A 27,768-nucleotide genomic window follows, 5' to 3' on the forward strand; every position below is an offset into this window, starting at 1 on the left:
TTGAGGCATAAAACTATGTGTGCTGAGGGTGGACAAGGAGGCCAATGTGCGAGTAATTTGTGAGGGCGTACAGCATCACCTGTGGTCAAGTAATTCTCATCCTCCTTACAGGGGAATTTGCACATTGCATTCCTCCAAGCCCATCCATCGGTTAGAGTGGAGGGTGGTGGGCTCTGCAGTTAGAGTGGAGGGTGGTGGGCTCTGCAGTTAGAGTGGAGGGTGGTGGGCTCTTGACAGAGGAGTCCAAAGTGAAGGCCCACTGGGCCGGTTACTTTGAGCGGCTGTATCAGGCTGACCCACCAGCTGTTGAGTTGGATGCCAGGGGTGTCACTATTCCTATTGCTCACCCTGCAATCAGCAATGATCCACCTTTATTTGTGGAAACACAGGCTGTGGTGAACTGCTTGAAATGGTTTAAAGCTCCAGGGATCTGTGGCATCCATGCCAAACTTCTCAAAGCTGGTGGAAATGCTGCACTCGTGTCATTGCATGCAGTTCTGTGCTCTGTTTGGAACACAGGCATCATCCCAACTGACTGGAAGATGGGCCTTGTTGTCCCTCTCTGGAAAGGGAAAGGTGATCCCCAGGACTGCAACAACTACCGAGGGGTGACGCTGCTCTCAGTGCCAGGCAAGGTCTTTGCTCGGATAATTCTTGATAGGGTTCACCACCATCTGCTTGAGCACCAGTGCCCAGAGCAGTCAGGCTTTACACCAAAGAGGTCAATGATTGACCCTATCCTTGCTCTTTGGGTTCTCATCAAACACAGCCGAGAGGTTCGGCAGGGGCTGCTTGCAGCCTTTGTTGATCTCTGCAAAGCATTTGATTCAGTGAATCGGGATGCCTTCTGGAGGATTCTCGATCTTCGTGGGGTGCCACAAAAGTTTAATGATCTGATTTCTGATCTATACTCTGTTACTGAGAGTGCTGTGAGATGTGGTGGTTCCATCTCTGACTTATTTCTAGTTGTTACTGGAGTTCTTCAGGGGTGTACTGGCCCCCACACTTTTCAGCACTTGTATAGACTGGATTCTGGGGAGGATGTCAGAGAGATCAAGCTGTGGTGCATAGTTTAGGAGTGTCAAGATCTCTGACCTTGATTTCGCAGACTATGCAGTCATTTTTGCAGAGACACTGGATATCATTTTGGGGGCCCACGACGTGCTGAATGAGGAGTCGGAGCCACTAGGATTACGAGTTTCCTGGGTCAAAACTAAGATCCAGGCTTTCAATGACATCTTGGATGCTGCTATCTTGTCTGTACCTAATTGTGGTGAGGATGTTGAGGTCATGGAGAGATTCACTTATCTTGGCAGTGATATTCATGTCTCCGCTGGCTGTGAGCCAGAGGTCAAAAGGTGTCGGGGTCGGGCCTATGGAGTCATGGAGTCATGGATTCACTGGATAATGGGGTGTGGCACTGCCGGTACCTGTGTAGGATGACAAAAGTCTGAGCCTTCAGGTCCTTGGTGCTTCCAGTCTTGCTCTAGAGATGTGAGACTTGGACTCTGACCAGGGGTCTGAGATGGAGACTTAACTCCTTCGGTGCCATGTCTCTTCGCAGAATCCTTGGCTGTCGCTGGTCTGACTTTGTGTCCAACAAGCAATTGCTGAGAGAGACTCAGATGACATTTGTCACCTGCATAGTCCATGAGTGTCAGCTGTGGTTGTATGGACATGTGGCTTGTTTTCCTGACGCTGATCGTGCTCACCAGATTATCTCGGCAAGGGAGCCTCGTGAGTGGAGGAGGCCAACGGACCGACCACGTGCCTCGTGGTTGCAGCAGGTTGATTGGCATCTCAAGGAGATGGGGACGGGCCAGACATCTGCCTGGGGGGTGGCCAGACAGACTTCCCTGGGATAGCCAGACGGAGGCCCCTTGAGTATGGGCGGAAAGGGGATGCCGTGACGCGCTGCTCTGGTGCATGCTCCCATTCCTGACCAGACCTCTTTTTAGACCTTGAAAATAAATCACAAGCTGGTCAAACACTTGGTATATGTCTTTCAATCCTGATTTCAAATCTTACATTCACTGTCATTCATTCAAACTCCTGAGTCTCACAATCACCTATGATTTTTTTTGGGCAAAGCACATTTCAAAGTTGGCCTCCAAAGTCAGCTGCCGACTGGGCATCCTCCATTGTACAATGTCCTTCTTTGGCACTCCTGAATTCCTATCCACCTACAAAGCCTACATCCGCAGCTTGATTGAGTACTGTGCTCCCCTCTGGGCTGGCTACCCAACCTTACGTCTTGCTCAGTTTGATGCTGTGGTCACCAAGGCCTTCAATATCATTGGAATCTCCCACGATGAAGCTGATTCTACGGGCCGGTTACTTTATCATCACAGAGAGGTCTGTGGTCTCTCTGTCTTCGACTACCCCCTTTCTGATCTTGTACCCACTGCTGTTTCTGTGATTTATTCCCCCATCCCCCGTGTTTATACAGGGGTCACACGGTCCACCATCAACCCCCTTCTGGTGAAGCTCCCTCAATCCATGATCACTGCTCACCCCCCCCCCCACTCTTTTGTTCCTATTTTTTCCCCACCTGTGGAATCAACTTCCACATTGTCTTCAATCACATTCTTCTCTCCAGGTCTTTAAGACAGCTGTTTACCACCATCTCAGATCGTCCTCAATCCCAAAACCATGATCTTTTCTATCCTCATTAACCCTGTCAAAATCCCTCCTCATTTCCAGTTATTCCTCCTTGGAGTTTCCTTCTCCAAGCATGCGTGTTTTGTGTCCTGTTTCTGTCTGTCCCATTCTGATCCATTCGGTGTGCTCATCCTTCCATGAGCCTCAACTTTGTACACAAAAAAGTAAGGTGTGAAAGACATGAATGACATCAACGGCGGTAAACTTCTGAAAATGTTTTTTTTTTCTATAACCTTTAAAAACTTTATTTTATTTCAATTGAATTATATACTTGACCACTGGAGAACACAAATCGACTTTTTAGCACTTTCAAAACTCTTCCATTTAGCAGTACTTAGACAAAATATGATGGCATTTTACGTATTCTCGACGAATCAAATTTGCGGCTCGTAGACCCTCCCCATGCTCATTTTTTTTCTCAAGACTGAGTGGGGTAAAGTGGTCTTTGAACTTTAATTTATATATGTATATGTATATATATATATATATATATTTTTTTTTTTTTAATTTTATATATTTCTCGGTGTTGCTGGAGCTAAAACTTTTTTTTTAAATCTCCAGAAACACTTTGTAAGATTCAAGTCTGAAGTTAAAGTGAGCAATTCAGTCAGTGAGTCTCAATGGAGTGGTCAACCGAGTTTTATTGTATATTTTTGTATACATTGTCGAGGCTCGTATGAGAGCTAACGCACAACGCACTGCAAGGGGGGGGCATGAGACAAGATGGGCAGGAGAGGGAAGGACAAAACAGTGGGGAACAGAGACATTAGGAGATCTGTGGAAGGGAGAGGGATGGGACGTGGAACATGGGGTATACAAGATGGAGTTGTTGGAATATGTTGTCGACGATATGGTAGCCCCCCCCCACCCCCGATGCTCTGTCAACACTATGTACCTCTGCTATGTGATGAACCTAATTTACATTTATCATGAGGTCCATACTCTTACTTGACCAGTGTCAGCTGTTTTGTTCACTTTATAAAGTTTTAAATGTTTAGACTGATCCCGTAAGACAGCAATACATGCCAATAATGGTTTGTTTTATTATTTCTCACTAATCAGATGAAGATCATCTTACATTTGATTGTTGAAACAGAAATAGTGTGCTTAGAATGGTTGCTCTTGCAGGACTATCAATGGGACTGTTCACGTGGGTCGGGTGATGGAGAAGTTGGAAGCAAAAATGCAGTACAAGCATGCACGATGGCAAGGACGCACCATCTCCCTATTAAGGTGCACCATTCAGCGATCACCGGGTTGTGGTGCTTATCAGCCGCTTTTGTCAGGCTGCAGTATACTCTGCTTGCTGATTTTCTATACATGCTTGTTCGGCTCCAATGTGTACTTTCAAAATGACGTATGAATGCCAATGATGCCTTTCGTGCATGTGCTGTTTGTGCATTTACAGTGACTCTCTTCTGCTAGTGCAGGCTCTTTTAACCTGCTATTGATCGTGTGAAATCTGTAACTCAAGTAGTCTTTCAAATATTTTTAGCATAAAATGAAAGAGTGGCAATTTCAGGATGGTTAACCTTAATTGTGTTCCTGGATGCAAATCGGACTCATGAAAATGTAGGAATATGTTAAATATCTGTGGGATGGGACTCAATCTGACGTGCAGAGTTTATATCAATTCCTGTTAATCAAAGTGAGTGGCGGTATGCAACACACACACACACGTACACACACGCACTGACACCGACCAAATGCAAGACTGAGAACATCCGAATAGAATACAGCCTTGTTGTGCTCATCCAGCTGGAGGTCGGTGATGCTTCCCCATAATCATAAAGCTTCTATTTATTATGCACATACAAAAGAAGCATGCTTCGTTATTTCTTCCAATGTGCAGGCATATCACACACAAACGCACATGTATATCTACATGGTCAAAAGTATGTGGACACCTGCTCGTCCAACATCTCATTCCAAAATTATGTGCATTAATATGGAGTTGGTCCACCCCTTTGCTGCTATAACAGCCTCCACTCTTCTGGGAAGGTTTTCCACTAGATGTTGGAACATTGCTGCAGGGATTTGCTTCCATTCAGCCACAAGAGCATTAGTGAGGTCAGGTACTGATGTTGGGTGATTAGGTCTCGCTCGCAATCGGCGTTCCAATTCATCCCAAAGGTGTTCGATGGGGTCGAGGTTTGACCCAGGAAACCCATAATCCCAGTGGCTCTGACTCCTCATTCAGCACCTCGAGGGCCCTCAAAAGCAAAAGGATATCCAGACTCTCCACAAAGATGACTGCATCATCTGCGAAATCAAGGTCAGAGATATTGACATTCCCAAATGATGCACCGCTGATTGATACCTCTGACATCCTCCCCAGAATCCAGTCCATACAAGCACTGAAAAGTATGGGAGCCAGTGCACAGCCTTGACAAACTCAAGTAGCAACTGGAAATAAGTTGGAGATGGTGTCATCACATCTCACAGCACTCTCAGTTCCAGAGTAAAGTTCAGACATCAGATTGATCAGTTTTGGTGGTGGTGCCCCCCCCCCCACAAAGACCAAAGACCAAGAATCCTCCAGAGGGCATACTAATTCACTGAATCAAACGCTTTGCAGAGAACCATGAACAAGCCAACCTAAGTCCACGACTTCTTGCAAAGTCAAGGAACTTAGTGCTAATCTGGTTCACAGTTCCAGACCCATGGGGACCAACACATGTCTCAAAACCATCCCTATCAGTTCCAGTCGATGCAGTGAAATACCCCAAGACAAGAAGAGTATCTCACCTGGGGCTCTGATCAATCGCAGACTCGAACGTAGCATAGAATGCATCCTTCATGGTGGGATCACTCGCCTCAGTCGGAGCATATACAGAGACCAGGGAAACGACACCAAGGAGGGATGAATCCTCAGTCTAATAAAATGCTCATTGACTGGTGTTATCTTGACTACCAGAAGTCAGCTTCTTGGACATAGCTACAGCAACTCCCTGGGCATGGAAACCATCAGAGTGTACAGACCAATAGTAGGTGTAACCACCCGCCATGGTCTATCCACTCTCTAAACCTCAGAGTGTGCTACAATACCGATGTCCAAACGCTTGAGCTCAGATGATAACAGAGACAGGTGATCATCCTCTCTTAGGGATAGGACATTCCAGGCACCCACCCGAAGGGACCGCCTCAGGTTAACCCAAGGAGACCGCCGTCTGGTGGACGACACCTCAGCACCACCATGACGCAAACTACCGCAATCCAACCCAGGAAGGTTACCCTGTATTTTTCCTCTTATTAAGGAGTGGGGGCCCCGAAGGCTTTTCCCCAATCCCATAATCTGGTGAGCTGCCCTGTGAATGGCAGCTCCACAGGAAGTACTCCCACGGAGTGGGTTTTCAGTTTTCTTAGCGTTTTTAGTATGTTTTGCGGAAGGAAGGGTTTTATGGTGGCTGGAGTGCAAATCCTGCCACCAACCTCCTAAAAAAGTAACCCGAATGCAGGAGGACGTCCGCAGACACAGTTGGACACAAGAAATGGATGGCCGGTGCACTACCGGATTTAGGGATGGCCAGGTGGGGCCATGGCCCTGGGGACCCCCACATTTTGGGGCCCCCCACAATTTTGATGACATTTTGAAAATCCCTTGAAAATGTGCTTCTAAAGTTTTATTGTCGGTGAATGAAGATTGTAAACTCTTTGTAAGGATATCATTTCAAAATTGTCCGTCATTGTGAGGGTCCTTTTCAAGCTTTGGCTTTTTCAAGCCATTTCTTCCACGGTCCACAGAACGGATCCAACGTGGTCAAAAATTCCCGGGGCAAGCCTCGGGAATTGGGGGCCCGCATTTGGATCTTTTTTTGGATCGAACATCGATGCTTCGGATGGTTGAGCGTGACCAACTAACAACGGCACTGCCCGCCAGAGCCATGCAAGCACAAACGGAATACAGAGGTCCGACCAGAGGAGGGGTGAAAAGGTGAAAGTCGACGTGGTAAAACTAGGCCAGGCCAGCACAGCACACGGCCGGCAGAGGTAGTATTGTACACACTGAAACTGCGGCTGGCAGGGAACACCGTCAGTACCCTGCTTACTGACACGCAGAGCACAGTAACACGGTGTGACTTTCTTTGTTCCAGGTGTGTGAAACATACTTGTGAGAAAGTCTTTGCTGTTTCACCATATGTATGAACGTTTGGTACTCTTGTGCCCATGAATGTTTCATGCACTTTATGAATACCATGTCGGTGTAGTGCAAGCCTGTAATTCTCACTTTCTTGGCGTTTTCCCACAGGATATGGTGAGAGCTTCCGGTTTCTTGTCGGTTGGTGTTAGTGAACCGTCGCCATTTTGTCTTTGCTCGCTGAGCGAGACTTTCGTTATTCGTGCCATTATATTAATAAACATTGTGCAGAAAGGGAACTTCGGTGTCTCGTCTCATCCAAACCGTTTCACCACGGTATTTTCCTGGATCCGCTGTTCATCGTTATCCTCCGTATTAGCAGACTTACCGTAGGTTACCAGAACCTACTTTTCAATACTTGTTGTTCGTGATTCTGGTCCGTCCCACGTGCACTCTGACGATACCTCGGTTACCTGGTACCTACCGGCTGCAGAAACCACAATGAGCGGCTTCGGTGACGACAGGCACAAATCCAGGGCTCCACGGAAATATGACGGTGGTGCTCAAAAGCGGAAACGTTCCAAGGAAGAAGATGAAAGACACAAGGCCGTCGTCGACAAGACCCAGAAAATCTCAGTTTTTCACTCCTGCACAAACAGGCGATTCGTCCATGACAGAGGCTGGAACACCAACAGAGACAGAACAAGCGGAATTGGCAACGCAACCCCGGCGTCAAGATTCGCCCAACATCTCCGAAGGTTCCACCGATGAAGAACATGCATCAGATGAAGATATACTGACTGATTGTGGACCTGGCTTTGCCAATGACATTGGATGTTGGCCTCCTGAGCGACCGTCGTCAGGGATGATCGACTACTGGGCATCACGAGATTTGGAGCCCCTGCAGAATTCGACTGGTCCCTTTGATTCATCCATACAGTTTGTTGAAGGTAGGAAACGCTGCTGCTCCAAGAATCTTTTTTACCACAGACTACAAAACGGAGAGTCCGTGAAAAGGTCCTGGCTTTGCTTCTCCACATCAACCGGAAACCTGTACTGCATCGCTTGCAAGGTCTTTGGAGGCGCTACTGCCCTGGGCGGGGAAGGATTCAATGACTGGAAGCATGCCAGTCGTTCTATCGAGGTGCATGAGCGTTCGCATGTACATTGTGTGAATATCATCCGCTTGTCAGACAGAGCAACATCCGCAGGTCGTGTGGACACTGAACTCGTCAAACAAGTGAGTGAGATTGCGTCCTATTGGAGGGAGGTGCTGAAACGAAGTGTGAGCGTGATATCGTTTCTCTCTGAGCGTGGTCTGGCGTTCCGTGGATCGGAAGAAATTGTTGGGTCACGGACGAATGGTAACTACTTCGGTTTAATGGAATTGCTTGCGGAATACGATCCATTTTTGGCGCAGCACATTCAGAAATATGCCAACCAAAGTAGTGGCCACACCAACTACTTATCATCTATGACATGTGAAGAGTTAATCTCCATCATCGGAAAATCTGTTCTGGATAACATTGTCGCTCGTGTGAAAGAGGCAAAATACTTCTCTGTGTCGGTCGATTCTACTCCTCACATAAGCCACATCGACCAGCTCACAGTTATTCTACGATACATCGAGAACGAGGCTCCAGTGGAGCGTTTCATGACCTTTCTGAGCAGCACAGGACACACTGGACTCCAGCAAGCAACGGCATTACTGGATTTTTTGAAAGCCACTGGATTGGACATCACTAACTGCCGAGGACAGTCTTACGATAACACATTTAATATTAGTGGCCGATACAACGGGATGCAGGGAATGATCAAACAGGAGAACCCTCTCGCAATATTTGTGCCATGCGTGACACACTCACTGAACTTGGTCGGTCAGTCGGCCGTGGGATGCTGTGGACCTGCAGAGCATTCTTTGAATTCATGGAACAAGTGTATGTATTTTTTACAGCTTCCACGTCGCGCTACGCCAGATTATTTGATGCCCTGAAAGCCAAAGGTCTGCAAGTACCAAAGCACCTCAGCGACACTCGCTGGTCGGCTCATTCTTATGCAACCCGAGCTCTTGTAGATGGTAACAGTGAAATCATGGATGTCCTCGATGAAATCGCAAACGATGAACAACTGAATAGTGAAACGAGAAACACCGCCGAGACACTTCACCAAACTATGTGCACGCTCAAGATAGGGTTCTATGCTGGTTTCTGGTCTACTGTCCTTGGTAGATTTGATCGTACGAGTAAAACCTTTCAGTCGCAAGCTACCGATCTCAACACAGCCGTGCAGCTCCTCAAGTCTCTGGCAAGCTTCGTGCAGTCATTATGCGATCAGTTTGATACATTCGTTGTTGACGGAGTGGAGCGCTCAGGTACGGAGGAATTCACTCGTGGATCGCGTAGATGAAAGCATAATGTCAGCCTCGCTCCCTTGGACTACGGACACACTCCAGAAGTAGAACTAGACGCCAAGGAGTCCTTTCACATCAGTGGATAAGTTGCAGTGATCGACGTACTGCTGTCGCAGTTGGAAAAGTGTACAAACGCTTACAGCGAGATGAGCGACAGATTTGGATTCCTGCGTGCTCTTGTTCAACTCGAAGTGGAGCAGATTCAAGAGTCATGCTCGAAGCTTGTCGAGCTGTATCGGGAAGATCCATCACCTGACCTCACAGAAGAAATGATTCAGTTCCAAGCCATGATGAAGGAGTCAGAGCCAGACTCGGGCCGTACTGAACTCGAGATGTACAGTTTTCTCATCGAGCGAAAACTCACCGATACTTTCCCAAACGTGGAAGTGCTGCTTCGGATTTACCTCTCACTGATGGTGTCGAACTGCTCCAGGAGCGCTCGTTTTCGAAACTCAAGCTTATCAAGAACCATATTCGCTCCACGATGGGGCAGCAGAGACTGGTCAATCTGACCATCATGTCAACCGAATCCGATGTGCTCAATTCCATGCAGGTTGACTATCATATCTGAGTTCGCTGCCGTGAAGTCGCACAGGAAGCCCGTCCATTGATTAAGGCACCGTGTGTATGTTCATTGATGTGGATGACACTGCCGTATATGTGCGGTCGCTGGAAGTCGGCTTTCTCTTGTCCAGAGGGTTTTTCGAAGTTAGAAGATTTTTAGTCGAAGTTCGTAGTATGATTAATGACAGCGCGTCGTTTGTTATTTTCTTATATTGGTCCATCTCTATCTCTTACTCTTGCAGCAACAGCATTTTTGTGATTTGATTTTAGAATGAGCTCAGAGATAAGTCATCAGCTCATATATATATATATATATATAAGTCACCAGCCATATCAATAACAATCCGTCCATCTTGTCATTGTCAGATTTAATTGCAATTTGTGAACATATATGCCAAATCATTCCTGATCAGGATCTGCCAAATCTATAGATAAAGTTCAGTTGTTGATGAAAAAGCAGTTATAATTTAAGTTGTTGATTAATCTCCAAATTTTGTGTCTCCCACAATCATTGTACCCACGGCCCCCCACATGGTAAATCCGGCCCTGGGCCAGTGGCTCACAAGGAGCTCCTCCGCCCTTTTGAGGGCTATGTTTGTCTAAAAAAAATAGATATGAGAATTAAAAAAATTATAATTAAAATCGGATAATTGGTCTTCTGGAGGACCTAGAACATAGAACAGATGAGGATGTAACAGAACAAAGCCAACATTAGAAAAGGGGGACACACCCATTGGAAGGGTTGACGGACAAAAGTACATGAGATGAGCATTAAAAGTTATGACATCCATTACATTGTACCACATTACCATCGGCCACCTTCTGATTTGTCATTTGCAAGAGTATGTTCGAACTATCTGGTTCATGAGGTCAACTCCACCTTTTGTCGTGTTGTAATATTTGATGATGTCTGGCTTATTAGCTGCCGTTGGATGTAGTCCAAAACGTGGGTTTATGTATTTGGTGTCTTTTTTGTGTTCGTGCGTGCGTGCATCCGCAGTATGGACCGATTTTATTCGTACTTGGCACAAAGACAACATACATATGCACATCATTTTGGTTCGCGATGCGATCAAAGATGGCCGACTGGTTCCAATTTTAGTTGAAAAAAACCCGATGTTGAACATGTCCTCAACCATTTCTTGGTCATGCATTTACCGATGTTGTTCAAACTTGGCGCACAGATAAGGAATGATTGCTTACATAAGCACGCCATTTTTTTTCAAGATGGCCGACTGGCAGCCATTTTGTTACTTAAACGTGTCCCCAACCATTTCCTGCACATGCATGGTCTGATTTTGTTCAAACTTGGCACAAACACATGTGCCCCACTTTATTTTGCGATCTGATCAAAGATGGCTGACCGGTAGACTGGTGACCATTTTAGTTGTTTAAAAAAAAAAAAAACGTCGTATTAAACTCGTCCTCAACCATTTCTCGGACATACATTTACCAATCTTGTTCAAACCTGGCACACAGATGATTAATGGCTTACATATGAATGTCATTTTCGGAAAAATCTTTTGACTTCAGATCCAAGATGGCCGACTGATGTATGGCCGATTCTCCCCCAAAATATATGACCATTGAATCCCTTTTGTGCGAAATTTGCATTCCCAATCGAAAACATCATATATGTCATGTGACCTCTAACTTACACAATATAACTACGTGACCCACATCATTAATATTCACGACCGAATAGATTAATGGTGTGAAATCTTCCGTATCACGCAACCACTCAAGTAAGTTGTGCATACACATAAATCTTGTAAATATGGGCTAGCCCTTTAACTCTATACAGCCAAGTTACTCATACCACGGGGCTATGACTTTTTATGTCTTTTTCTCCTTGTTTTTTTTTTCTGCATTCCTCCACTGATTTGCCATGGTACAGTGTGCTTCATAAGACAACAGCTTTACCTTTTTGGGGTACATAGCTGACCATGGTGATGTTATTTCAGAAAACAAATTCAGTACTGTAACGGTCTCGATTTTTTTATTTTTTTTTTGAACGTTTGATCATAGCAGGGATGTCTCGTTTGTTTAACCAGAGCAAACCCACAATTTTAAGTCTTTTTTTCCAGCAGCACTTCAGCAAGGGTTACACTTGTGAAGAAATTGTCGATTGTGACATTGCGACCGGTGTTACTCAGTTAATGCAATAACCAATCCACAATGTTTTCACCCAGATTCCTCTGAGGTTTTTTGCCTGGTTATTTTCCGATTATAGGCAATTCCATCAATAGCATAAGATGTTTGTGAATCACAAAGCCAGAAAATCTTTATGCCATATTTTGCTGGCTTGCTCGGCTTATATTGTTTGAAACTACACCAGCCTCTGAAGGGTACCAGCCGCTCTTCCACAGTAATGCTCTCATGTGGAACAAACCTCATCCTGACAATTTACAAGGAAAAGGTCCCATACATATCAAAAAGCTGCCATTCTGACTGCTTCCAGTCGGTACTTTGATTAGTAACTTTGAGAACAAAAGGAAAGCAAAAAATATATAAATAAAAATAACAGCTCCGGTCACGCAAGCCCGAGTACTGCATTAGAATGTGATTTAACTTTGTTGGAAATGAAGTAATTTTTTTTGATAAACATTACAGAAATGTATATCACTGACTTGCAGAAGCATTCATGGAGAATCGTGCCCAAAAAAGTTTTTATAAACAAATTATAGCAAAAATAAAAAAATGTACTGGGCCTATTGGACTCACCCCTGCAGACTAGGGTTAACTTTGAATCGAACTGTAAGTATCCCAACATTGTCACAGTTGATGTTTCAGCCATGTCTTATGGGATACCAGAGTGTCAGCGCTGAGAACACTTGCTCTCACACACCCAAAGCCATCCATGGAAGTGCATCCTTTTTGCAACTGCATCACTTCACACATTCCTTCTTGCATTTGCAGGACATCTGCTCTTGGTAGGTCTTGGCTGCCTCAGGTAGAGTGGTCCAGTGTAGCTCATACAGGCCGTCATCAGTCTTGGTCCAGCCCCAGCTGATTGGTGAAGGAAGCTCTGGCCTTGGAAGCAGTGTCTGTTCCCACACATGACATCCCTGGTCGGTCGCTCTTTTCACATGCTTCTCTGGAGTTGCCCTTGTTGGTGGAATCAACTGCACGTTGTTGTTCTTTGCAAACAGCTTCTTCTGAGCTTTATCTATGTCAGTGCTGGTGCTTGTTCAGTGATACAAGAGAATGGCAAACCTTTCAATGCAGTGCATGATGTCTTCTGGTATGGTGCTTGGTACTGAGGACACCATCAGTAGTGAATCTGTTAATTCTGGGAGCATAGCTCAGATGGCCCAGACACTCTTCTTACCATTCCCAGTGAAGCTGGACACAGTGTTGCACCCTGTCAGAGCGTGAAACCGGGCCTTCTCTGGTCCAAGCCCGGCTGCCATTTTGTGGGATGTGAAGTACTGGAAGCTCTTTCCATTTCCGAATGCCAGCCAGTTCATCACCTGGTTGCAGCCCCTGTGCCGCAGATAAGGCTAACACCACAACATCTGTGTTGACTGTCTGGATCAGGATCTTGCGGTCGCCATACTGTGAAGCATGAGACGTATGCAGCAACATACAACTGTCGGCTTAACCTTCAATCAGGTCCACACTTTCTTCCTTGAAGGGGTTGCCAAGGTCTTCTATCATGTTGATGAGGGAGCAAACATCTTTGGAAAATGCAATCTGCACACTGGCTGTCTGGTTGTGGTGACGTGTGTCAACTCGCCTCCCCCCCCCCCCCCAGCAGGTCCCTCCATCCATTGGGACCATACTCTGTGCAAAGCGTTAGTGCTGCCTCAGCAGTCTCCTTGGCGATTGGGCACAATCCTGGACAGGTCGCCACTCTCAAGAAGCTGGCATTCATTTTGCCGACCTCAGAGTCAGAAGGATGACAGGCAGAGTCAACCCCACCTGATATTAATTCAACAGCAAAGGGGGGATTTGAACTCAGGATCCTAGGATCCCAAGCCTGCCACCATAACCATTACGCCAACATCAGGCATCCACAGCAGGTGCTCATCTTGGAACTCCTCTATCGCTTTGGCAACCTCTGGTCCAGCAACCATCAATCGGCAAAGGGCACTTGGGTTGTCAGGAAGGCCAACTGTTCTGCCATCCTCTTTGACATAATTATCCCTTTGCTTTGTTGGTCTAATTAGTCTACTGAGACTAATTTAACAAATTATTCTGCCCAAATCATTTGGGTTCTGTTCTCCAACATGTCTACATGTGTCTGTGCGTTCATTAGCCTTCACTTCCAACTTCTGGACAACAGTGTTGAGCCGGTCAGTAAACTAATTGAAACCGCAAACGGCCATTTTGTAAAATGGCTGCCACTGCCATCAGGTGCTGAATCCACAATGCCTCAATATCCACATTTGTTCACAATATATTGGTTGATCTCTGTGCCAAATTTGATGCTTGAATCACAAAATGTTGGATACGCAGCCCCACGAATGGAAGTTCAGATTGAGAAGAAGTTCCCAACTCGAGTCGAATTAAAGTTGGGGAATGCTGAGAAACCATTCATGTGAGCTCAGTAGTGCAACCATCCATTAGCTATCTGAGGAGTCCAGGGAAAGGAGAGGTAGTGGGTATAGCACTTGAAAAGGGATATGCAAGAATTTTGATTATATCAAATGCAATGACATATTCACCTGATAGAAAAAATAACAATTTGATTTGCAGAATAATTTTCATCTTTTTGATTTGGGCCAGTATTTTGCTTTCACTATAATGATATGGTAGAAACTTAGGACAGTAACCACTAACCAGACTTGGTCGTGTAATGATTATCATGTCTGCTCTGAGTCTGGGAGGTCAGTGGTTCAAACCCAGGCTGAGTCATACCCAAGCCTTTATAAAAAAAAAATGTTCTTTGCTGCTTGCTTCCCTGCAATTGACACTCACCATTTAAAAATGATGGAGCGTGGAAAAACAACCATCGGTCAGCAATTATTGTGCAATTATTGATGGGCCTAATGACCTCCTCCTGCGTTGATGTTTTTTGTCAGGGAACTCGTATAATATTATATATGGCAAGTAAGTGTTCATATATCCCATTTAATTATATGCATGCAATATTGCAATGCAGTGCTATGAAGAGGGTTTGCCTCATGGCTTCAGTCAGCTTCATTTGTTCAGCCAGCGTACGTACATGATAAGCATGCCTTTTCTGTCCCCAATCCCTGATCCACATTTTCTTTCATTGTCTGCTCTCCATCTGTCTCTTTCCCGATGATCACGATGCTATAACAGATCAGTGGAACCAGACATGCAGCACTTCACAGTAACGATGTCTGTTGCTGCTGGTGAAACTGCTCACTTTCAGCTGACTTATGAGCAGCTTCTACGTCGGCGTCTTGAAAAATACGACTACACGCTGAGCCTGCGAACGGCACACTCGGTCCGCCAAATGCAGGTATGCTTCCTCTCACCTTGTTCTTCTTCTTCAGCAAAGGTTTATAAAGTCCAAAATGACATCACCATTCTGTTGGCCAATTCACTACCGAAGCCAAAGCATTTTTGAGAAGTATGTACAATCATGGTGTTGACGAGTGGTGGATCCATATTTTTTTACTCTGTAGACAGTGACTGATTTGTGAAAATAACATGAAATGATCATTAGTAAGTTCTGTAATTATTTATTTGGCCCAAAAGGGTTTTTTTCTGCTAAACTACATTTATTAATTAATTTCCTTGCTCACTTTGTTCCTGGAAAGCTGAGCTACAAGCCTTCAATATTTAATGAACGACTATTAATATTAATTAATATTCATAGTCGTTGGAAATTTTGCACAACAATGTTGCTGTGGACGTCTTCAAACCTTCAGGCTTTGACCCTATGACCCCCATTGCAGACTTTTCCTTGCCCAGTTCAAAGCTGGAGACGTAGATTCAGCAGTTGCCGACCTTGTTGACGTTTTTCTTGTCAGTTTTATTTTCGTAATGGCACATCAGCAGGTTCTCTTTGCCCTATTAACCCAGTGTTCAGCAACAAACTAAAGTCATGGAACCGTACTTTGCTTATAATTCACGGTTGGTGACAGTATGTTATTTTGAATCCGGAATTCTGTCCCCTTGCAGGTTGATGTGTACATCGATGAGCCAGAAGGGATTCGCTTCCTTAAGGTTTCGCCGGTGCCTGAAGTCCCATCCAGTGCTATGACTGTCATCCAGGCAGAGCGACAGGTACATCTATCATCTGGTCTAGAAGAACAAAATAAATATCACCACCAATAGTCATTTCCTCTTGGTCACACAGCATCTTAAATAGACATACATCACTGTTCCTTGATCATTTATCGGGCAAACGTTGAAGCAAAGGCGAAAGGGGCTTAATAGTGACTACAGGGAATGAGAGCAATGAAGAAATAGACTGCAGGATCTTTCAATAAACCGAAAGCGATTTATTTAGACGTGGACGCTGAGCATCAGCTGATGCCGTGCAAATCCTCCCAAGTTGCAGTGAAATGCACCTGCAGCATTTACCGCACACCTGCAAGCAACCACCTTGCTGACAAATTTTCAGCGATCACGCTGGCTTAATTTAACGAATCGGAGAATCGTCTCTTCCCTCACCTGTCTGTGCAGGCCCATGTGACCTTCCGTCCTTGCCCACAAGTTGGGAAACGCTGTTCGCATTGTGATCATTTGCTGATGAGAAACAACTTTCATCTCCAATACGACGTCGTACGACACCTTGATGGGGGTCGTATTGAGGTAGGGAATAGATTGTTAATAACGAACCAATTTTCCAATAAGAACAGTTTGTTATCTTTCTTTGTTATATATATATATATATATATATATATATATATATATATATATATATATATATATATATATATATATATATATATATATATATATATATATATCGATTTTTTTCAACTCCTCAGTTAATTATTTTTTTTTCCCCTAATTTTTTCACTTCCTCCACTGCCTAAAAAAACAAAAAGTATTTGCTTCAAATGTAATGTCTCATGAACATCTCATCTTTATCCTCTTCCTAGATTGTAGATGGCTACTTCGTTCACTACTTTGCTCCATCTAATCTACCTCCTGTACCCAAGAACATAATCTTTATCGTTGATGTCAGCGGCTCCATGTGGGGAGTGAAAATACAGCAGGTGGGCAGTTTCTCCTCAATTGAAGACCTGGATGCAAGAAGTACTTACGTCACATTTTTGAAAAAAAATGAGCTGGCACCAGTACTATAATCTATAATGGCAAGAGCATCATTTGTTACCAAAAAATTCTGAAAATAAGTACTCAAGTCCTGTATATTGGTATATGGTCATTGCTGAATTCACTAAAATGAAGTGCAAGAAATAACCAAGTCCATAATGTTTGAGCATGAAGTTCCAAAGTCCATGACTGTCCAATCAAAATGCTAGTATGCGTCATGTGGTGAAAATGGCTGGACAGCATGGTGTGAATGATGATAACCCTGATAAGAGGCATGACAGGGGCAAAAAATGTAAAAGAAACCCTGGCGACTGGGCAAGAAAGAGAATGAAGGATGCCAAAGCATCAGGTATGTAGTTTCTATGCATTATACTTTGCTGGTACTGAAAAAGGCACTACATTCGTCATCAGCTTTTGAGACCTCATAAAACTGTGCATGTGGCAGTGCAGTGCAATGTTGTGCTGACCCGGATTCCCCATGTATTGGATGTATGTACACTGTACAGTCCCATGAGATGTAGCAAAAATGACTGGCAATCAAAAATGAGCAATAAAGGGCTTTGTGTGTTAAAAGTACCCAAGTCCAGCCATCTTGTCGCAAAAAGTACTTAATTCCAGGTATTTAGCCACAAAAAGTACTTAAGCCCAAAACTACTTTTCTCGTTTTCTTCGTAATAAAGGATTATTTTTCCACAAAAAAGGGGGTTGTCTGCTTTGTATAGCTCCTGGAACCAGCAACAGGCTCCATAGTATGCCACCTTAAAATAAAAGTATCTGCAGCATGTTTTGAAAACTTTGATCCTCATTATCTCAAAAGTGTTATTTTGTGACTAAAGTACTTCTTGCACTCAGGTCTTCAATTGCTATATTGCTTCTGTGGCCATCAATATCAAATATCGGGTCAATTGTTTCGTGACTTTCTTTCAACATGGTGCACCCTGTCCAAAACTCTCGTTTGCTTCTCCTGTAATTTAATTAAGAGTATCATGTGTAATAGACCAACGCACCTTGTAACGCAACAAAAGACCGTCCATATCCAAAATACGTTTTCTCCTGTGGTGATATTTTATGACGTATACCAACATTCCACACTGCGTGTCCCCAGCATCCGTCTATGTGTCATGGAGTACAGCAGTACTCCATATGTGGGGATGGCACGGGGGAAAAAAAATGACGCCCATTCAAATGTGTACAAAAAAAAGACATGCTTAAAAACTACTATAGATTGAAGTCATAAGCTTTTAAAAGCTACAGCTTTTATTCTCCAATGTTTTTGTAACTATTAACTTTAATGCTGTCAGCATTATGTTTTCCCACCTGAGACGTTGGTTGTGTCGATGCATCATTAAAATGTGAATCATTGTCCATGAGCTATTTGGAAGTGTCTGTCGTCTGATGGAATGGTGCAAAGGTACTGACTGCACTTACCTTTGAGCTGTCTCCTCTGGATTCAAATCTCTACCTGACTATAAACTGTCGGATTGATGCTTTTGCTAGAAAGGCGATGCATCGCAAAGTGTGCTGTACCTTGAATGGATGTTGTTTGGTCGCTCATCCGTTAGCATCAGTTGGTGGACGACTGGACTTGCACCGGGTGAATTGTTTTCTGACTTTAGTTGGTGGACGTTAAACGTCGAACGGTGTCTTTCATGAAGGGTAGATGGGTTGTCGTTAGCATTAGCCAAGGTGCTGAGGATAACCAGCCTACTCTACTCAATTTAGTGGGACATCAAGCCTGGCCGGCTGGTTTCTGAAAGATTTAGGCCAAAACGTTTTTGGATGACCCCACAAGATGAAAATAATTGGGGCCATAAAAGAAGTATGTAGGAGTGTCAGTAAAACGTGATTTTAAAAATTCAGAAGGAAACAGCTGTAGCAAAATATCACACCTGGAAAAACACACACACACACACACACACACACACACACACACACACACACACACACACACACACACACACACACACACACACACACACACACACACACACACACACAAGAATCTGAAGGAAATATCATTGCATCCTTTCAATTTTGAAATCTATATTATTCATCCAAAACCACACAACAGTTCCTGGGAAAATGTGCACGAAATTTCACATAGCAATGTTACCGTGTTCAGTGATCAAACCTCTCGGTTTGAAGGATGAAGTAGTACTGTTGATATGATCACAAGGGACGGACCGACGGAGATGAACCAATTGCTTAAACCCTGCTTTTCGCTTCGCATGCACGGGGGCAATAACCCTCATCACTTCCACCACCAACGGTGGACAGAGTTTGTTTTCACCCCTGTCTATCTATCTATCTATCTATCTGTCTGTCTGTCTCTGAGCAGGATATCTCAAAAGGTTATCAACAGATTCGGGCGACATTGGGTGTGTAACCAGGACGAATTGATTTGATTTTGGTGAAGATTCGAATCCAGATCTGGATACACGAATTATTTTATTTTTTTTTCTCAAGTGATTCTTCACCATTGAGAGATGGAGCCAAAAAAATATATATATGTATATGTATACATAGTGTTGTGGTTACCAGATTCGCAAACCACCATTCAGGTCCCTTAGGTGAGGTATCTCGGTAAGTGCATGTGTAGTTAGGCCCAAACCCGTTGTCTAGTGGGAATACATGTCATTTATACGAGCTGCGACTCTTCAGGATAGCCGTTTTTCTTTTACTATCTTTATTTTGGACCAACCGCCATGATCACAACCACAACATCAACCACCGACCACAACCACCGCTTCACCACAACCGCCACGACCTTTACCGTCACAACTCGCCACCATCGCATCACCGTCATCTCGCGCCACTCATGGGCACCGATGCTGGACTCGTGTAGGGCGCACGTTGAACAGCGTGTACAAAATCACGGATTTTCTGCTTCAAAAACGGATCAAAAACGACACACGCCCACTTTTTGCCGTCCAATCGGTGAGCGAGGGGCGAATTGGCCCCGCCACCAGGGAGATCCATATATGCAAATTTGTGGATCAAAAAGCCTTCACGCCCACTTTTTGTCGGGCCAATGGGGAGCGAGGTGAAAGGTCAAAGGGAGGGGGTCAAAGGCGAAGTTACGGGGGGGGGATAAAAGGACGGTGTTCGTCAGTCAGAAGGGAGTCGCAAGAGAGAACGAGGGAGAGTCAGCAGAACGAGAACGGAGAGTCAAGAAGAGGAGAGTCGCAAGAGAGAACGAGGGAGAGTCACGAACGAGAGAGTCAGCAGAACGAGAGTCAGAAAGAGAAAAAAGCGGAGAGTCGCAAAGGTCGGTCGGAGAGTCAAGAAGAGGAGAGTCGGAAGCAGAGGGTCAAGACTTCGCGGGCGGTGGAGCTGCTCGTCGTGTGCGTTGGAGTCGGAACGGAGGGGACGGAGCTGTGGAAAGGCGGCGACACCAGACGAGGGGGTGCTCGCGTCGTGCAGGAAGCTGCACCCGAAGGAGGCCGACAGCGCGACCTGGCCGAGGTGGAGACGCTCGTCGCATATAATAAAGATCCTCTATACCCCGAGCATCAGCAACCCCCTCCTGTTTCCCCCCGCGCTGAGATAGTGCGACCAAGGGGGCCCCGTTCCCACCCCCTGCCAGGCACTGTCCACGAGGCCCGCGGGTTGCGGGGCCATCGCCGCTCCGCGTCTCATCACCAGACGGGTAGGCCCGACCCGGTCTCGGCCCCAGGCCTACCTCATTCTTGGGGTATTTCTTTTCCTTGGTTTTGGGTATGTGTTGTCGGCGCCGTCTGTGAAGTAGAATTGTATAAGTGTTGCCGTGTGCTCGGTAGTCGGTATTAGCTCTGCACTGTGTTTTCACTTTTATGTTTGCTTTTTGTGTAAATGGAATTGTGTTTTCTTTTTTGTGTGCATTTGGTGGAATTGTATTTGTGTGCTTCCCGTGTGCCGCGAATAAATGTGCTTTATTGTTGAACTGTTTCCCGCTTCGCTTCGTCTTTTTCCCCATTGAACCCCCATCTTGCTTCACGTAAAGGGTTGGTAGTGGGCTGAGTACGCCCGATAATTAATCGAACCGTCGAGGTCGACGATAACACCGCTCGGTTATTCTGATAGTACGGAACGGGTCGCTTAAGTGGCCCGTGTCCGAAGTCGACCTGCGGCGAGGTGCGATCGCCCGGTCTACCCTCCGCGTGGGTACTTAGGTAGGTCGAATTTGGCGAGCAACCCTATCCCACGCGGGGGCTGATTGGCTCGATCGCGGTGAGACCGAAAGGTCCACCCGTGACTGGTTCCCGGCGTTAGTCCGAGAGGGTCACGACTGGATTGTCCGTCCGGTGGGCGACGTGCCGCGATTCGAGTTACGTGGCCGTTCGCACGCCGGCGGGCGCGAAAACCGCAACACTGGTGTCGGGAGTGGGATACAAATTCATCGCCCTCCTCGCGGCACTGGTATTGGAGAGCGGGACAACAGGCTCTCCTGTCTCCAGCGAAATTCACGGGAATCGGTCCAGGGGTGAGAGAAGCGACCCCCGATTCCCTCCAAATTACGAGCGAGCAAATTAACCCTTCACGAGAAGCAAGATGGCGTCTCAAGGCGAGCGGGAGCCGGGGGTATTAGAAATGTATATGTGTAAGAATGTAGAGTCCATGGTCCAGGATGGAATCCCCGAGCAGGAAATGTTGATTGTGCAGGAACACGGACTCGCCCAACTGAACCCAGGGCCCGAGGTGGGTGCGGCAGCGGCCGCGGTGTATGACACCTCCCCCCCCCCTCTCCACCAAGACCCTTCCCCAACCCTTGCCGAAACGGCTCAGCTGAGTGCATCCAACATGGCCCAGCTATGCGCCATGCTGGCGGCAATGAACAAACAAATGAATGAAGTGAAAACGACGATGGATACAAATACAAATGAAATGAAAAACGAAATGAACAAGCAAATGAATGAAGTGAAAACGACGATGGATGCGAATACACAACAAATAAACGAAAAGATGGATACAAAAATGAACGGAATGGAAACAAACATGAAGGAGGAAATGAAAGAGCTACGGGGTGAGACGCAGAACATGGGCCGAAGCCTGCAGGCGGGCATGAAGGCCGTGACCGGGGAGATAAAAATGGTGACTCCACGTGTGGGAGCAAACGAGCTGGGTGGGGGTGCAACGGCTGACAGGCCCGCGGTGGAGGCGGGTGAAAAAATAATTCGTGGAACGTGTTGGGCGAGGGTCGTGACGATGACCGAAAGGGAAAAATTAAATGGGGAGACCAAAACGTGTGAGACGAGACACGAGGTGACGACAACGGAAATAATAGTTGAGACAAGGGAGGTAAAGGGTGAAGAGTTGGCAGAGACACGGGAGACAGAAAAAATAGAGGGAAGACTACACGATGAAGATGGGGTAAGTGACGCACACACACACACGGAGGTAGTGGAGGATAATGGGGGTGAGCTCGCGGAGCGTGTAGGGACCCGGTGCGAGCAGCGGGATGGCCTCCTCCAGGAACGAGGGGAGGGAGTATGCCCCCTTGAGGCGAGTCACGACCAGGTGAGTTCGGTCGTGTTTTGCGAGGTTGAGGGGACGGGTGCTGTGGACGGGTGCACGGAGAGCTTGGGGGGTATAGAGGCCCCGGAGACCCTTGTGGGGACACGAATCCCCAGTATGATTGTCCCTGTGTGTGTGGTGCAAGGTGTGAGTGCGTCCCCGTGTGTGGAAGCGACCCCGTGTGTGATTGGTGTGGTGGCGATGGTGCCAGAGTACGTGCTTCCCAGCACGCCGTGTGTGGATGAGGCACCGTGTGTGAGAGAGGCCGTGTGTGTGAGTGAAACGGCCAGTGTGGATGAGGCACCGCGGGTTAGTGCCCCCGCGTGTGTGGGTGAGGAACCGTGTGTGGATGAGGCACGGTGTGTGGATGAGGCACAGCGGTTGAGTGCCCTCGCGTGTGTGGGTGAGGCACCGCGGGTGAGTGCCCCCGCGCGAGTGAATGGAGCACCACGTGTGAGTAGTATGGTTTGTGTGAGTAGTGAGGCACGCGTGAGTGAACGGCCGTGTGCAAGGTCGCTGTGTGCCAGGGAGACCGTGTGTGTGAGAGAGCGGTATGAGAGGGAGATGTCGGTTGGCATGCGGGAGCACGCAGCCGCGTCTCCCGGTGTGAATGTGATGGAGTGGACTGTGTGCGTCGTAACACGCAGGTGTGCGTGGGTTGAATGGCGACGACGACGGCGACATGGGAGAAACGAAAGCCGAGTAGCGGCTGTGGTTGTTTCGAGGACCGTGCCGGGTTCACCCAGCAGTGAGCACGCGGTTCGTGCTGTGCAACGCACGAGACCACCACGTGCTCGCTTGCGAGAGTGAAGTCCCGGTCCGGAAACGCACGCGGTGGATTTGCCGATCCCGCGGACGGACAAAGTTAGGCAGGTAAAATGGATTTGGACCGGACGGGTTCTCCACGCGATCGTGTGTGTTAAGCTCCAACGGGCAAAGCACATGTGTTCGCGTGGAAAACCCCTCGAGACGTGGGGCTTGTGTTTTTTTTTTTGCGCACGGTGACGTCATGGCTGCACGTGTTGTTGGAATCCGGCAGGAGGGGTATCTCTGCCGGATGGTCCCGTCCAAGGAGGGACGAGGAACACGTGCAGCTGCATGACGTCACGGGCAGGTGCAAAGTGCGCGAGCTCTGAGTTGCCGCGCAGGTGCTGCGCATGGAAAAAAAAAAAAAGCCTCACTTTCGGGTGCACAGGATTCCTGGGAAAGGGGTGGAAGACCCCCTTACCCTGGGCACAGGATGGAAACTAGTTAGGGGGAAGGGTTAGCTAGCTAGACCGACTTCATGGGGCAGGGGTAAGTCCTCATGGAGTCCGTGGAATGGATTAGTTAGAGGGATTGTAGCGAGATTTAGGATGGGAAATTATTTTTTTGATTTTGAGGACATGGACAGACTTGTGAATGTGTAGAGTTGACGTAGCTTAGCTACGTAGTGTTAAAAGGAACGTGCTGTAGTGTAAGGGACGACGTGGGAGCACGAGTTAGTTAGGGGATGTAGTTAGGAGGATGGCAGAGTTCAGCGGTGTGTGTGTTGAAGAGTTGTGAGGTGAGTACATGATGAGTGAGTGAGGCCAGCGGGTCTGTGTGAGTGGAGCGAATGGGGAATGCATGGTGCGATGAGTGATTGGGGGGAGGAGTGACTCCTGCCCAAGGGACCCCGGGGTCAGTGTAGAGTGAGTTAGCTGGGTTAGTCAAATTGAAAAATGGAGGTCGTTTTGTTGTTGGTGGGAGTGTAGGCTCGAAACCCATTTGGAGGGGTGCAGGAGCCCTGTTGACGGGCTTGGGAGCGTGGCTGCGAAAGGTGAGTATCGCTGAGTGGGTACCCCGGGCACCAGGCTAGTCGGCCGCGGTAGGCCATCGGCCCATGGGGGGCCGGGATAGAGTAGTGGGCACGGGTGCGCCTGCTTGGTGCGGGGGCCCGGGGCGCCATTAGCCGCGTGGGCAGTGTTGTGGGCACGGGTGACCCTCGGAAAGGGGCCCGGGAGGCCGGCCTGCCACGTGTGCGTTTCAGGGGAGGTGCCATGGGGGGCACTCCCCGGTGTTAGGGAGCTGGTAGGCTCGGAGGCAGTGTAGTGCCCGGGGGTGCCATAGCGGGAGAATCGGCAGAGGGTCGTGCCTGCCAAAGGGAGCCACGTGTCCCAGCCAGGAGACCGTGTGAGGGCACGGAGAGAAAATTGGGGGGCAAGGCCCGAAATTGTGAGGACACCAACACAGGCGATGGGAATCTGGGTTGTTAGAACCAATAGTTTAAGCGAGAGGCGCTTGTTGAAAGCCCCGGGGTAGTTTAACAGTTAAATGGATAGGGTAGATTAGGAAGTGTACCCCTCCGCACCATCCATCCCCTTGCTCTCGTTGTGGGCCGCTGGACCCACTTTGGGTAAGATCGCCGAACTCTGGGGAGGCCATTCTGAGGCTTGAATTGGGCCTCGGCACAGGACGTTAGCTCTCCCTTATTCCCCTCCGGGAAGGGAACGTAGGGGTTGGGAGTAGGCTAGGTGACAGAATAGGTTAGCCGAACAAGGACGATAAAGGGGGTTAGGGGACGATTTATAGTGGGGGAGTAAAAATAAAAACAACAGAAAAAAATTAAGTTGGGGCTAAATTGGTTTTTCACAAATTAAGGGAGTGGGTATGTACAGTGACAGGCAAAGGCGACAGGTTGGGAGGGAGACAGGTAGGTAGGTCCGAGCCCGCCTTCCGAGTGGCCAGCACCACCGCACTCCCTCCACCAACCTCCACTGAACGGCAAAGGCTGGCCACTTCATCGGCTGGCCGTGTTTTACTTCAAGGCGGAGGCCGGCCAACCTCATCGGCAGCTGTGTGCTGCAAGGCCTGTGCCGGCCAGTTCATCGGCTGGCCGTGTTTTGCTTCAAGGCGGAGGCCGGCCAACTTCATCGGCAGCTGTTATTTTGCTGCAAGGTCTGTGCCGGCTGGATCGTCTGCAGCTGCTGTGCTGCAAGGCCTGTGCCGGCCCACTTCATCTGCCGGCTGGCTGTTTTTTTCTTCGAGGCCTGTGCCGGCCAGTTCGTCTGTGGGCTGAGTTTGCCTGCAGCGGCCTTCTTCTGCGGGCTGTGTTTGCCTGCTTGCCTTTGCCATGCCATGCCCACTGCCCACGTTCACCAGCCCCGTTCAATTTTTGCTTTGCCCCCCCCTGTTCATTTCCATGTGCGCCAGGATCGTAAAAGCAACAGTTTGCAAGCTGCAAGAACTGCCCTGTTGGCAGCTACAACACGGGCCTGCAGTGGCGGCCCGTGCACCGTGTTTGTGTCCATGCATCCATTCGTTGTGCTCATTGCGTGTGCCACTTGAGCTGGCACGGAGACTGCGTTTGTGCAGCCCATGCACCGTTGTGGTTCACTGCATTCAGTTCAAACCGTTCATGCATCCATTCGTTGTGCTCATGGCGTGTGCCACTTGAGCTGGCACGGAGACTGCGTTTGTGCAGCCCAAGCACCGTTGTGGTTCACTGAGTTCAGTTCAAAAGGGAAGGCCTTGGACTGCGTGTGAGCAGCCAGCCACGTTCCCTGTCACCTGCATTGTTTGAGCCAGAGACTGCATGCGGGCAGCCTGGCTCCCTGCTAACTGCTTTTCTTTTGCAGAGTTCAGTGATCCTGGGCCATGGTTTAGTGTAAAATTTGTAAGTTAAGGTTAAGATGCACTGTAAATATGAGTGCGCCCCCGGCATGTCTGTCTAGCGCCGGCAATTTTATTTAAGTCGTCCGTGTGAGTGAGTTTGTTTAGGTAGTTACGCAGCCCTCAGGTTATTTATTTTGGGGACACGAATACCATGAATGTCGCACTCAGGGATCCGTAGGTAAAATGTACTAGGGGAAAACTACACATGATGGCACACGAAAATTTGACGACTCGGGACGAGTCTGTAAAAAGGAAGGGGGTAGTGTTGTGGTTACCAGATTCGCAAACCACCATTCAGGTCCCTTAGGTGAGGTATCTCGGTAAGTGCATGTGTAGTTAGGCCCAAACCCGTTGTCTAGTGGGAATACATGTCATTTATACGAGCTGCGACTCTTCAGGATAGCCGTTTTTCTTTTACTATCTTTATTTTGGACCAACCGCCATGATCACAACCACAACATCAACCACCGACCACAACCACCGCTTCACCACAACCGCCACGACCTTTACCGTCACAACTCGCCACCATCGCATCACCGTCATCTCGCGCCACTCATGGGCACCGATGCTGGACTCGTGTAGGGCGCACGTTGAACAGCGTGTACAAAATCACGGATTTTCTGCTTCAAAAACGGATCAAAAACGACACACGCCCACTTTTTGCCGTCCAATCGGTGAGCGAGGGGCGAATTGGCCCCGCCCCCAGGGCGATCGATATATGCAAATTTGTGGATCAAAAAGCCTTCACGCCCACTTTTTGTCGGGCCAATGGGGAGCGAGGTGAAAGGTCAAAGGGAGGGGGTCAAAGGCGAAGTTACGGGGGGGATAAAAGGACGGTGTTCGTCAGTCAGAAGGGAGTCGCAAGAGAGAACGAGGGAGAGTCAGCAGAACGAGAACGGAGAGTCAAGAAGAGGAGAGTCGCAAGAGAGAACGAGGGAGAGTCGCGAACGAGAGAGTCAGCAGAACGAGAGTCAGAAAGAGAAAAAAGCGGAGAGTCGCAAAGGTCGGTCGGAGAGTCAAGAAGAGGAGAGTCTGAAGCAGAGGGTCAAGACTTCGCGGGCGGTGGAGCTGCTCGTCGTGTGCGTTGGAGTCGGAACGGAGGGGACGGAGCTGTGGAAAGGCGGCGACACCAGACGAGGGGGTGCTCGCGTCGTGCAGGAAGCTGCACCCGAAGGAGGCCGACAGCGCGACCTGGCCGAGGTGGAGACGCTCGTCGCATATAATAAAGATCCTCTATACCCCGAGCATCAGCAACCCCCTCCTGTTTCCCCCCGCGCTGAGATAGTGCGACCAAGGGGGCCCCGTTCCCACCCCCTGCCAGGCACTGTCCACGAGGCCCGCGGGTTGCGGGGCCATCGCCGCTCCGCGTCTCATCACCAGACGGGTAGGCCCGACCCGGTCTCGGCCCCAGGCCTACCTCATTCTTGGGGTATTTCTTTTCCTTGGTTTTGGGTATGTGTTGTCGGCGCCGTCTGTGAAGTAGAATTGTATAAGTGTTGCCGTGTGCTCGGTAGTCGGTATTAGCTCTGCACTGTGTTTTCACTTTTATGTTTGCTTTTTGTGTAAATGGAATTGTGTTTTCTTTTTTTGTGTGCATTTGGTGGAATTGTATTTGTGTGCTTCCCGTGTGCCGCGAATAAATGTGCTTTATTGTTGAACTGTTTCCCGCTTCGCTTCGTCTTTTTCCCCATTGAACCCCCATCTTGCTTCACGTAAAGGGTTG

The 27,768-nt window shown here is 47.8% G+C and overlaps 1 protein-coding gene across 2 annotated transcripts in view; it reads left to right on the plus strand.

Moving 5' to 3' along the window:
- LOC147018483 (inter-alpha-trypsin inhibitor heavy chain H2-like) overlaps positions 1-27,768 on the plus strand; it is a 118,374-nt gene that overhangs the window by 16,821 nt on the left and 73,785 nt on the right. For both annotated transcript variants that reach the window (XM_085898166.1, XM_085898167.1), the window contains exons 3-7: positions 3,790-3,894; positions 14,985-15,147; positions 15,813-15,917; positions 16,320-16,448; positions 16,742-16,858. In XM_085898166.1, the coding sequence (XP_085754292.1) occupies positions 3,790-3,894; positions 14,985-15,147; positions 15,813-15,917; positions 16,320-16,448; positions 16,742-16,858 (619 nt within the window). The remainder of the gene's footprint in view (positions 1-3,789; positions 3,895-14,984; positions 15,148-15,812; positions 15,918-16,319; positions 16,449-16,741; positions 16,859-27,768) is intronic.

Source organism: Eptatretus burgeri, chromosome 10, assembly GCF_056783735.1.
Source record: "Eptatretus burgeri isolate ZD-2024b chromosome 10, Ebu_testis_v1, whole genome shotgun sequence".
NCBI lineage: Eukaryota > Metazoa > Chordata > Myxini > Myxiniformes > Myxinidae > Eptatretus > Eptatretus burgeri.